The sequence below is a fragment of the Salmo trutta genome, chromosome 35 (genome assembly GCF_901001165.1).
Source record: "Salmo trutta chromosome 35, fSalTru1.1, whole genome shotgun sequence".
NCBI lineage: Eukaryota > Metazoa > Chordata > Actinopteri > Salmoniformes > Salmonidae > Salmo > Salmo trutta.
Window position 1 is genome coordinate 9309537 of NC_042991.1, and position 13019 is coordinate 9322555.

The following is a 13019-nucleotide window of genomic DNA, read 5'->3' on the forward strand; positions in this document are numbered from 1 at the left end:
GTGAATACTTTCTGAAGACGCCCATAGCGGTTGTTTTGGCGGTGTCAGAGGTGGAACTGTGCTAGAGCTGTCCACATGCGGCTCCTGGCATTAGGTCATGCCTAATGTGGACATTGCCATTGGCTACACAGAGTTGCATTAAGAGAAATCCCATGCAGCATTGTTTACAAGTTTGAACACTGGAATGTGAGCTATAGCCTAATCTACACCTCGATTAGGCTGACAGAAGCGTCATTATTTCTATATAGCCTACACGTTCTTATTCTGAACTTCTAACGGGAGTGGGACGGGTGTGGCTTCATGACAATGATCAAGCAGCTGTTGATCGAGCAGCTGTTGACCGATTTGAGAGCGCCAATGCAGTTACACCTCTGACACCACCAACACTTCAGCTATCCGGGTGTCGGCTATCACCGGTTAACACTTGATCTGATTGAATTTAGGCCTAAGTGTCAAATAGGAGCCATTGTATGTGTACAGACAGTACTGCACGCACTGTTCCCTTGAAACACAACATGACTGGCTGCTGCATCTGCAAAGGGTCCTCATTTCTATGCAAAGCCATTGTTTGATTCTTCCACTAATTGATGCTGTGTTGTCTCCTGCTGGTTGGGGAGGCTGCTGTGAGTTCGTGGTTTGTGGTAGAGCTGATGTGGCTGCTACTCGGGGGAAGATAGCTGAAGCCGAGGGCCCCATATCCTATCCTCTGGATGGATGTGGCGTGAAGGATCCGAGTGGTGGGCAGCCTGCCAATCAAGCTGTGCGTCCTCCACATTGAGCCAGCACTATCACTCCTCCCTCTTTCTCACCCGGCACAGAGCGTCTCACACCCTCTGAATATCCTTCCACACACACATTCCTCCACATATTTTTCACATACGCACAAATGAACGCCTAAGTGCATGCACGTACACACTCACAACACAGCCCCTCAGTTGGGACTAGGCCTATTGGAGAAAGGCTGCCCACTACACACAGAGTGTTGTGGTCAACAGGTAGGGATGATTCTGACTAGAGGAACCACACTGTGACCAACAGAAAGAGAAGAAAGAGTGGCATTTCTGGTCGAGTATCTCATGGGGAGTTGGATTGAATGCTGACTGTTGTTGTGTTGTGTGTCGGTGGTGGCACGCAGAGTGAGTGGACTTTGTAATGAAGAGATGCTGCGTTTGATGTGCATTGTGCAAAAGCCCCGCTCTTTCTCTTTTGTGTCTGTCTTAAGGCTGGAATGTGGTGCAGGTCTGATAAATGGGAGAATACAAATAAGTCTCCATACTGATGACCTTGGCAATGTGAAGATGCTGGAATACAGTTTCTATTTCTGTCAACATAATCCCTTGATAATGTGGGTCCATCTCTCTTGTTAAATCAGCTGATCATAAAGTACATGGCACAGGTAAGACTTTTTGGTTTACAGTTGGACAGATCTCTGATTTGCCAAACCTTGGGCTAGATTCAATTAGATTGGCGCTAGCCGACACCTGCATCAGGCTGGCCTCTGAGACAGGGCTGGCATTATGGGTGGGCATTAGGGGCCCTTGCCGCCCTACCGTACCTACTTGCCCGTCCAATTAAAATATTGAAATGTTGAAATATTGAAATAATTTATTTGACTGTGATGCGCGCCGACAGAAAGACACATCAAGCTCAGTTAAAGCGTCCGAGCGAGCGAAACAGTGCCCCTTTGTCTCAGTATGTGTAGACCATGTATCTGATGCTGTCTGGACAAAAATAGTATGACATGTCATACTATTTCTGGCCAGACAGTATCAGATACATGGGATACATATAGACGGGTGCTGTTTCGCTCCCTCGAATGCTTTCTCCAGTGATATAGTTTCAGCAGAGAAGAAGAGGCGAAGCGAGAGGGCTCGCTATCACCAAAATCTGTCCAGAATAAGCCCAATGCATTTCTATGTGAATGATTTGCAGACCTAATCTTGTCGCCTGCCTTACCGCCTTTGAGACAAAGACTCCCATTGTTAGGGCGGAGACATGAGCCTCTCGTCATTATATACAGATCTATGGTTTAAGCCTCTCGCGAATTGGTAAGGAAAGTTGGTGGGTGCACAATTAGGCTAAATTGATGTTTCACCAAAATTATACTATTGTTATTATTATACTATCAAAATATTTCACCAGGGGGCATGACTTAGCCACAGAGGATCATTAGCTTATTTTTGAAAGAATTGCTGTGGATTGTTTCAAATCACAAGTGTGTAGGACTATGTCTCTTTTTGGGTAGTGTGTGTGGCAATAGGTCTAGATGATTGCGTTGCGGCTGTCAGTGTGAAGATAATGCGTCTTGAGCATAGTTTAAAATGTTGCATCAAGAAGAAAGGGAGGAGAGGGGTGTGTGGCGAAGATATGGTGCGTCTCTCCAGAATGCATGTAGGAAAGTGACAATTTGGCAATGTCTGATTTTTGATTGTCTTAACTCACCACGTACACCACTAATAAGCTGAGCTTCTCAGTAATTTGTCTTTGCCTCACAAGTCAATGAAGTCTCTTATTTTAACATCCATTGTGAATGATAGTTCCTCAATATTTGATAAATCTTTCCAACACAACCGGCCTCGATAATCACCAAGCCTTGGTGTGAAAGAGCAGAATAGAACGATCTGATGATCCCATATATCCAGTGGAAACGTCATAAGAGACTGTCTGCCCCGAGCTCACTGTCGCAGGAAACTCTGAGGGAAACTCTGAATAGGCTAGTTCACACGTGTCAAACTCATTCCACGGAGGGCCGAGTGTCTGCAGGTTTTTGCTCCACCCTTGATTGATTAATTAAGGTGACTAATTAGTAAGGAACTCTACTCACCTGGTTCTCTAGGTCTTAATTGAAAGGAAAAACATAAAACCTGCAGACTAGGCCCTCCGTGGAATGAGTTTGACACCCCTGCGCTAGTTGATGCAATGTTGCAAGCGCTTCGGGTTGGACCCAACATGATGTTGATATAATGTTGCACTTCATTAGCAATAGCTCAAGTCAAGACAGATAGAAAGGGAAGCAGACAGATGGAGTAGAGAGATTAATGCGATTGAAAGAACCAGAATTCTCATTAGGATAGTTTTTATCTGTCAGCTTTAGGCCTATGTATTTTACTTAGTTAATGGAAGTTATAGGCCTACTGCTGCATGGGCCTATAGGTTATCTCTGAGTTCTATGCTCTCATTTCTTTAGCCGCCACGGATCACAGTGTATTAATGTGTCCATATGGCAGAGGCTGGTGCTCTCGCCATAATTATAATTTAATTGGAACTTTTAGATTTGCATCATTTTCCTACAGATTTTGACGATTAACCACATGACAACGATGTTGAGAAACGAAAATGCACATATAAACAGTAAGCTTCCCCAAACTTAACTCACAAGCTGCTATGGTCTTTATTATTACACCCCCCCCAAAAAATTGTGAATGCGCAAGCGTGTGCACACATAGGAGTTCCTGTGAAAAAAACGTGCCCCCCTATGGAAATCAAAGGCCCATCCAACTGATTAGTTCTGGCGCCAGCCCTGCTATGAGGAATACAAAACATACTTTACGTATTTCTGGGCACCTCCAAGACGTATGATACCTACTAATGTTCTAGTTACTTTAGACAGAAATGTAAGTAGCTTAGTACTTTAATTTCTGCCTAAGGTAACTAGACCATTAGTTACTGCATTGGTTGGGGAGGATGGGTGGGCATAATCCGTGAACATCTAGCAATCCAAAGGTTGCGTGTTCGAGTGGCGCTGGTGACAACTTTAGCATTTTAGCTAACTCTTCCCCTAACCCTTCTTATAAACTTAACCCAAACAACCTAACCTGCTATGTAAATTCACCTAACCTTTGTTGTTTTAGTTCTCCTAACTATTTACATAAATTACCCTAACCTTTCTAAATTATCCCTGTAATTCCTCTTTGTTGTTACAGTGCAACCAGCAAACTGGTCTCAGGGAAAGACGTATAATACAATACGTCAGCCAAGAAGGATGATAAATTAAGTAATCCAATTCATACACTATTTTATAACCAGGTAAGTTGAATGAGAACACATTGTCATTTACAGCCACAACCTGGGGAATAGTTACAGGGCAGATGAATAAGCCAATTGGAAGTTGGGGATGAAGATATGAGGGCCAGATTGGGAATTTAGCTAGGACACTGGGGTTAACACCCCTACTCTTACAATAAGTGCCATGGCATCTTTAATGACCATAGAGAGTCAGGACACCTTATCTTCCCATCCAAAAGACAGCACCCTACACAGTGCAATGTCCCCAATCACTGCCCTGGAGAATTGGGATGTATTTTATAGGAAAGAGTGCCTCCTACTAGCCCTCCAACACCACTTCCTGCAGTATCTTGTCTCCCATCCAGGGACCAACCAGACTCAACCCTGCTGAGCTTCACACACAAACCAGCAGTAGGATGCAGCATGGAAGGCTGCTGGCTGTTGTACAACCGGGTAAGAGGTACTGTATGATACTATACGTCCTATAACTCATATGCTATTGTACGACAGCTATTCCATTCATAATGTAACTTAACATAACGTAATATATCACACCTATGGCATGTCACAGATTTACTTACAGAATGATACAAATTGCACTGAGACCACGTTGCCAGCCCTGCATAGCGAGAAGGGTACAATTGCCCCCGGCAATTGAGGGCGTTCCTACATATGGGCATTCTTGCATATGCAGGAACCTCTTTACACATTTTACACTTCTCTTTACACACATTGCTACATTTTTAAGCTAGGACTCCTAATCATAGGTGTGAGGTGGGGATACTCCAGTACAGTAGGTGGCGGTAATGCACCATAACGTTGGATGCCAACCGCCAATAAACCCCACAGAACAAGAAGGGGGTGACAACACCGGTAGCTAGCTAGGACAACAATAAACAGTGTCCTTTGCCCCCGCCTGTCGAGCACAGTTTTCCCGCAGTTCTGTTAATGACAGCGAGGGCAGGTGTTCGGGAGGCGTTACCGGAGGACACTGTGTGCTAGCTAGCTAGTTAGTTTGCTTGTTAGGACTCTGGTACATAGCAGGCGGGATAGGTTATATCTCCATCTCCAAGATGGCATAGCAGTCAGACGTCTTTTGTCCTCATCTTGTCGTGTCCCGTGTATATATATATTTACTTATTTTCTTTGCATATCTTTTTATATATTTAAAAAAAACCTCAACTTCAAAGCACTCTCCTGCAACTCGCCTCACCAATTAAAAAAAAAAGTATTATTCACCTCAAATCTGAAATCCACAACAGAAGCTAGCCAGAAGCTAGCCAGAAGCTAGCATTAGTATTCAGCTAACCACGGTTGGCGGTCATCAGCTATCCCTTAGCTCGAATAGCTATCGCCAGTTTTGTACAACGCGAAGCAGACCAGAGCATACCGAACCTATTTTTCTCTCCAGATTTTTCTCTCCAGATTTCTATCACAAGCTCTGGACATTTACACCTGGATCTTGCAACTAGCTAGCTGCTATTCGATTGACTATTGGCTAACGTCGGTCCCAGAGCAAACATCAATTATTCCGGAGCTAGCCAGCTGAAGAGTTCCATCAGCCACTCCTGGGCTACGATCACCTATCCGGACCCGTTTTACTGCCGATGCGGAGCCCCACCGGGCCTTCACGACTGGACTACCGACGCTATCTGCCCGAGGGACTTATCCAACTGGCCCCTCCGTCGCGACGTAACCTGAACACCCATCTGCGGCCCACTAATCGTTAGCTGTCTTATCGGCTGCTATCTGAATAGGTCTATCGGACAATTTTCTTGGGCCACTATAACTATAACTATTTTGCCAATTGGATTGGTCCCCTCTACCACACGGAACCCCACTAATCTACAGACGGAAACGCACGAGGTGGCTAAAAACAGAGCTCCCTCCATCTTCTGCCAGCTTGCTACCTATGGCCCGGCTAGCTGTCTGAATCTCACTGGACCCTTATGATCACTCGGCTAAGCATGCTTCTCCTTAATGTCAATATGCCTTGTCCATTGCTGTTCTGGTTAGTGTTTATTGGCTTATTTCACTGTAGAGCCTCTAGCCCTGCTCATTATACCTTATCCAACCTTTCAGTTCCACCACCCACACACGCTATGACATCACCTGGTTTCAGTGATGTTTCTAGAGACAATATCTCTCTCATCATCACTCAATGCCTAGGTTTACCTCCACTGTATTCACATCCTACCATACCTTTGTCTGTACATTATACCTTGAAGCTATTTTATCGCCCCCAGAAACCTGCTCCTTTTACTCTCTATTCCGGACGTCATAGACGACCAATTCTCATTGCTTTTAGCCGTACCCTTATCCTACTCCTCCTCTGCTCCTCTGGTGATGTAGAGGTGAATCCAGGCCCTGCAGTGCCTAGGTCCACTCCTATTCCCCAGGCGCTCTCTTTTGATGACTTCTGTAACCGTAATAGCCTTGGTTTCATGCATGTTAACATTAGAAGCCTCCTCCCTAAGTTTGCTTTATTCACTGCTTTAGCACACTCTGCCGACCCGGATGTCCTAGCCGTGTCTGAATCCTGGCTAAGGAAGACCACCAAAAACTCTGAAATCTTCATCCCTAAATACAACATTTTCAGACAAGATAGAATGGCCAAAGGGGGCGGTGTTGCAATCTACTGCAGAGATAGCCTGCAGAGTTCTGTCCTACTATCCAGGTCTATACCCAAACAGTTTGAACTTCTACTTTTAAAAATCCACCTCTCTAAAAACAAGTCTCTCACCGTTGCCGCCTGCTATAGACCACCCTCTGCCCCCAGCTGTGCTCTGGACACCATATGTGAACTGATTGCCCCCCATCTATCTTCAGAGCTCGTGCTGCTAGGTGACCTAAACTGGGACATGTTTAACACCCCAGCCATCCTACAATCTAAGCTTGATGCCCTCAATCTCACACAAATTATCAATGAACCTACCAGGTACCACCCCAAAGCCGTAAACACGGGCACCCTCATAGATATCATCCTAACCAACTTGCCCTCTAAATACACCTCTGCTGTTTTCAACCAAGATCTCAGCGATCACTGCCTCATTGCCTGCATCCGCAATGGGTCAGCGGTCAAACGACCTCCACTCATCACTGTCAAACGCTCCCTGAAACACTTCAGCGAGCAAGCCTTTCTAATCGAGCTGGCCTTTCTAATCTTTACCTCCCTTATCTCACCTCATTTGCTCACATTGTATTTAGACTTATTTCTCTACTGTATTATTGACTGTATGTTTGTTTTACTCCATGTGTAACTCTGTGTTGTTATATGTGTCGAACTGCTTTGCTTTATCTTGGCCAGGTCGCAGTTGTAAATGAGAACTTGTTTTCAACTTGCCTACCTGGTTAAATAAAGGTGAAATAAATAAAAAGGGTTGCTATGTAGCCAACGATAGACAGTGTTCTTCACCCCCCCACCTGTCGGGCACTGCTTTCCCGAAGTTCTGTTAACGATGGCATGGCAGGTGTTCGGCAGGTGGGAGCGAAGGGCATTGTGCGCTAGCTAGCTAGAAGGACTCCGGTGTACAGGAGGCGGGGGTGACACCGGTAGCTAGTTAGGACACTGGTAGACAGTGTCCTTCGTCACCCAAAAAACTCTGATAATACTTTTATTTCCATTTTGACCCACATTTTAGAGGACATCTAGAATATCAAAAGTGTCACACAAGCATGAAGATGGCGTGCTCAAGGGGGGCCTTCATGCACAAACGAATGGGATGTTCGAGGGCGTGGAATATCCACATGCAGGAACGACCGGAATTGTGGCCCGTAATCACACACTATTGTGCATAGCAGGTGTTTTGACAGTGTCGGCGGTGGAGCTACGTTAGAGCTGTCAAATCAGTTGTGGATTTTGCCATTGGCTGCATGGAGTCGCGTTAGTATCAATCCCATGCAGCTGTGTTTACACATTCAAACACTGGAATGTGTGATCTACACCTTCATAGAAATCCTCATTATTTGGTTTAATAATATTTCCATATTGCCTACACTTTCTTGTTCTAAACTTTTAACGCGTGTGGGGCCTGTGTGGGGCCTGTGTGACTTCGTGATAATAACCATACAACCAATTTGAAAGCTCTAATGAAGTTACACCAAAGATACTTATAACTAACCCACGATAGTTCATCTGCATCTAGCTGCATGAGCTAGCAAGATCCTATTGGCGTGTTTTAGCATGTATTTGCACATTTCCGTAAGGGAACGCCTACTCTGTGTAAGTGCAATAACTCATTTTGCCATATTTGGTAATGAGTTGAAGTTCCATCCAGATGCTTCAAATTTTCACCCCCTGTGATCCATCTGGGTTTCCCTTATCCATATGTGATTACCCTTCCAACACGACCAAAACACCAGCTATGTGGGTGTTGGCTATTGAGGGTTAATACTTAATCTGATTGAATCTAGGCCCTAGTCAGAACAACTTCAAGTACTGTGTAGTCTGATATGAAATATAAACCATTATACTTCATCTAAAATAGACAGTGCATTTCACATTGGATAGCTACACAGATTCAAAGATCAAGATTCCAAATAAAGCTTTGTTAATTAAAAATAAAATGCATACGGCATAGTATAGCCACTGTACCTCCTGGTTCATTTTGGTGCCTAATGAATATGACCCAGTGTGCACTCTGCCTGTGTTCAGAAGAAAGGGCTTCATACACCTCACTCCACCTTTAACACTTTAAGCCCATACCTGCCTCCAACTCTCTGCCCACGCAACCCAAGTGTGTTTTAACATTATAACATGCATTTCATGGCTACAGATATGAGTGCTACGAGGCTATAGTCATTTAGACAGGTTACCTCATACGGATCAGATTAGGGTTTACCCCAGAACTACCAGAGGCTGACAAAATAATTGCAATGCTGAACAATTCAATACATTTATGTGGCAAATGTTGCACATTAGCATGTCTTATAATAAGGGTCTGACACAACATGAATGTTTTAGAATATCTTTATTTTATTTTTTTTCATTTTGTAGCAAAAAACAATAGGTTTGACCACCGAAACATTGTCTACAATTCCAGGTGAGAAATGTACATGGTTACGCTGTAATGATACAGTGAAGCACCTCTGTATATCTTTATACTTACAAAGAAAATAAAGACACTGGTATACATTATTCTTTTCTCCATTGAACATTCTCACTCAATTATTGTACAAAAAAGCCAGTATACAGAGTCAATGTACAGAAGCAGTCGAAGTCATTCAGACAACACAATGTGAGAAAGGACAGATATAGATAGTGTATAAGGTCCTTCATGGTCTTATGAGTTAGTCCTCGATAAACATGCAAGTTGTACACGTTACAGAAAAGCCAACAACTTCACCATTGTTGAGAGCATAACCATTGTGCACTGTACGTTTATGGTACCTTACAATGGATTTTTTTGTAAACTCAAGTTAAATCAGTTGTAGTTCATGAAGGGCTGTTTTGACACGATCACAAAGAGATGGATGGTTTTGCAACACAGATAGTTAAGTACGAATTCCCTGTACATTTCTCATGCCAATAACTGGTGAGGGTGGCAAGCTGTATGCTTACTCTCAAATATCGATCATTTAAGGTGGTGAGTTCCAGATAGAGAATAAAGGTCAGTGCATCAAAGTTCATAAACATGTACAAATGTTCCTTGGAATTGGAGAAAAATGCTTGTCTCTCAACAATTGTGCATGTTGAGCTGCAGTTTTTCTGGGGACTTAATCTTTCTGTGCTGGAGTGTTAACTTGTGTTGGTTATGAACTCTATATGGGGTTAATTCATGATAACGGTTCAATTTTCACGTAAGACCTTACCATTTTCACGTTGTTAACTTTAAGAAAGGGAAATTGTTTGCTTGCTTTATACATTAATCCAACTTGATAGGGTACCAGATATGGAATTATTTAAGGAACCCTCAAATATATACTCTGTATATATAATTAATATATTCACAGACATTGTTTTCATGAAATCTTTTTTATATCTTTTTGTAAGGATTAATTACATCACCGATATATAAATACCATTCAGTCCGAATGGATTAAGAAACAAAATGGTTCTGTGGATATAAAAAAATGTGGCTGGATATACTTGTATATTGTGGTTTTTCATAATGCAAATATTGAGGTCGGAGCCCCATCTTGTACAGAGGTGAAGAACAGTATTGTACAATGTGTATTTGATCGGCAAAATTAAATATATAAAAATTCATTACATATTTCAGATGAACTTGCAGCAGTAGTATAGTCCAGAGGCATGGCCCAACATCTCAGCAACAGTAACAAGAGTGGCTTTTATGGTATGCCATTTTACAAGTCAACAAATACAGTGATTTGTTTTACGTTCCTTGTGTCTGAGAAACTAAGACCCTCCTAATGAACAACAGGCCTGCTTCCAATTTCTGAGTTTCCATGTGACTCCATACCGCACACAGATTGCACAATCCACTAGGTTTCATTGCATGACTTACTTGTAGATTGTGGTTGACCATTACTGTGCGTCCGCCCCTCCCCATGTAGAGAACACACACATACAAACACAAAACAACCTCACTCCACCAATCAGCTCCGTCCACCGAGCGTCTTTACCCTATTTACCCATTTGGGGTTCGAGAGGCGTGGTTTGAGCTTTACTTATCTGTCACAACAATGATAGATTAACATGAATTAATTCCATGCAAACAAGGAAGGAGGGAGGAAGCAGGGGCTTCTCCACTCACCGGTGGGTCTATCAGAACTGAGGCGTATTGCCACCTTTCTGGGGCAGTGTTTTAGAAGATGCAAAGTGTGTCATCATCTCTCCTAGACAGTACTCTCCATGACCCACTCTTGGCTCTCGAAGGTCCCCTTGCTCCCTCCCATATCACCCTCCTCGTCACACTGCAGCAGCATGCCATTCACAGACAAGCTCCTCTTAGTCCAGATGCTGCTGATGCGCCGGGGGTAGCTGCACACCGGCGTTGTGGCCGTGGAGACGCTGGAGGCCATCGCTTTCTCTGTTTGTCGGTTTGTATCCATACAGTCCCCCATGTCAAATGACTTGCTTCTTTTTGGCTTGGAGTCCAGAGGCAGCATGAGCACCCGGCTGAGCTTTGAGTCCATTGTGTGGCCCAGCAGGGGCTCCCTGTCTGTGGGGGGCCTATTGCCGCCCGCCACTAGAGTGCTACTGCTGGAGGATGGCTCCCCCAGGTCTCCCCTACCCCTGGCCTGGCCCGCCCGGAGCTCTAGGGAGTTGAAGGCCCCCAGCAGGTGGTCCAGGTTGGCCCGGGGCTTGGAGGGGGCCGCCTGCCTCCACATGTTGGCCAGGGTGCTGTTGGGGCTGTGAGAGCCACCCCCGGCCATCGAGCTACCCGACGAGGAAGAGGAGGAGGTGAGGCTGCTCTGGAGGGATCCGCATTTAAACTCCACCACCTCATCTTGGATGGTCACTTTGGCCTTAGGTTTGGGCAAGGGCAGGGGCATGCCATTCTGTCCCAGCCGGCCCCCATTGGTCTGTGAGTGGGTGGCACTAACGCTGGTCAGCTTGCCAATCCCCCCCGTGCCACCCCCCTCATTGTCGGTGGCCTTGTAGCGCAGCATCAGGATAATGATGAAGACGAGTAGCGTCGCCACAATGATGCCACCCACCACCAGAATCATGGTGCCCCCTAGGAACTGGCTGTGGAGAGACTGGCACTGGGTGTAGTCGTCGCGGGTGAAGAACTGGGCACAGCCCACCACGTTGGTGGCAGTCAGGGTGGTGGCGGTGTCATCCCAGGCGGCCAAGACACACAGGTCGTACTTTGTCCCCGACACCAGGTTGGTCACCAGGAAGGCATTGCTGGAGGCCGGGATCATCCTATAGAAACACAGAGCAAGTGTTAAACACGCATGGTGAAAACCTAGTAGATTTGGTACAATTGAATTGATTTGGAGGGATAATGCTATCAACATGCGTCTTTCTTCAACACCATACACGTAATATCAATGCAACGAAAATAAAACTGTGTTTGATTGTTCTTTATGATGTAATTTCCACTAAAAGAAAAAGAGGGCTTCCGTGTTCCTATGTTTATTCCCGAGGAGATGTCAAGTATTGTCTATTTGTGGTTGCTGTTTTAGTCTAACAGACAGCCAGCTGTAATTGGCTTTATCTCTTTAAGCAGTCTGTCCTGCTGCAGCAAACAGACGCTCCATCCCATATCTGAGCCATGGAGATGAGAGAGAAATAAATAACCAGAACACAGAGGAAGAGTGAAAAAAGAGTGAAAGATAGTGAAAGAGAGAAGATTGAAAGCCTTGTGTAACAGCGAGAGCCTCAGATACCTATGTCGCTCAGGCAGCTGCAAGCGCTTTCTTACATTCAGAAGATAGAGTCTCTGAGGCGAGAGACAGGTAGCCTTATAAAACAGTAATGGATGAGACCATCTCACCTGTCCAGAGGAGGGTCTTATACCCCTTAAGGACAGAACAGTCCCTCCAGGATTTTGAGATTCCCCACATATTTGAGGACTTGCAAATTTGACCAATCACCTCACTATTACCGCATAAAACAGCGAAATCATTACAATATTCCTTCATATAACTGTCCGATCACCACACTACAAAAAGAGGGCTTTTTTTAAAAACAAAATTGGTAAATCAACAAACTTCACCCACTCAGCGCATTTTTGAGCCAAATTTTACAAAATCATTGCAAATTGCCTAGGAAAAATGTCAGACTTTTGGCACACAACTATAAAAAAAAGAAAGAAAGGATCCTGGAGGAGCTGGCAGAAGTATCATGTCTGAGAACATAGTGAGTAATGTCCAGGGAACTGGCTTGGAGCTTGTAACATCCTGTCAGTTGCTCGACAACATCAGCCATTCAGTCAAGGTATCTGGCCATGCACACCTGTGTTATATGCTGGCCATGCACACCCATGTAAAATGCTGGCCATGAAGACCCATTTCCCATGCTGGAGTAACACTTTATTTGAACTGTCTGTAATAAATGATTTATAACAAAGCATTTACTAACAGTTTGCTCGCCATTTCTT

At 44.5% G+C, this 13019-nt stretch overlaps 1 protein-coding gene across 2 annotated transcripts in view; it reads right to left on the reverse strand.

Moving 5' to 3' along the window:
- Positions 1-8960: 8960 nt before the first annotated feature.
- The window catches only part of LOC115174578 (leucine-rich repeat and fibronectin type-III domain-containing protein 2), a 179993-nt gene continuing 175934 nt past the window's right edge, over positions 8961-13019 (reverse strand). For both annotated transcript variants that reach the window (XM_029733245.1, XM_029733244.1), the window contains one exon: positions 8961-11839. In XM_029733245.1, coding sequence (XP_029589105.1) covers positions 10804-11839 — 1036 coding nt within the window. In that variant the 3' untranslated portion in view covers positions 8961-10803. The remainder of the gene's footprint in view (positions 11840-13019) is intronic.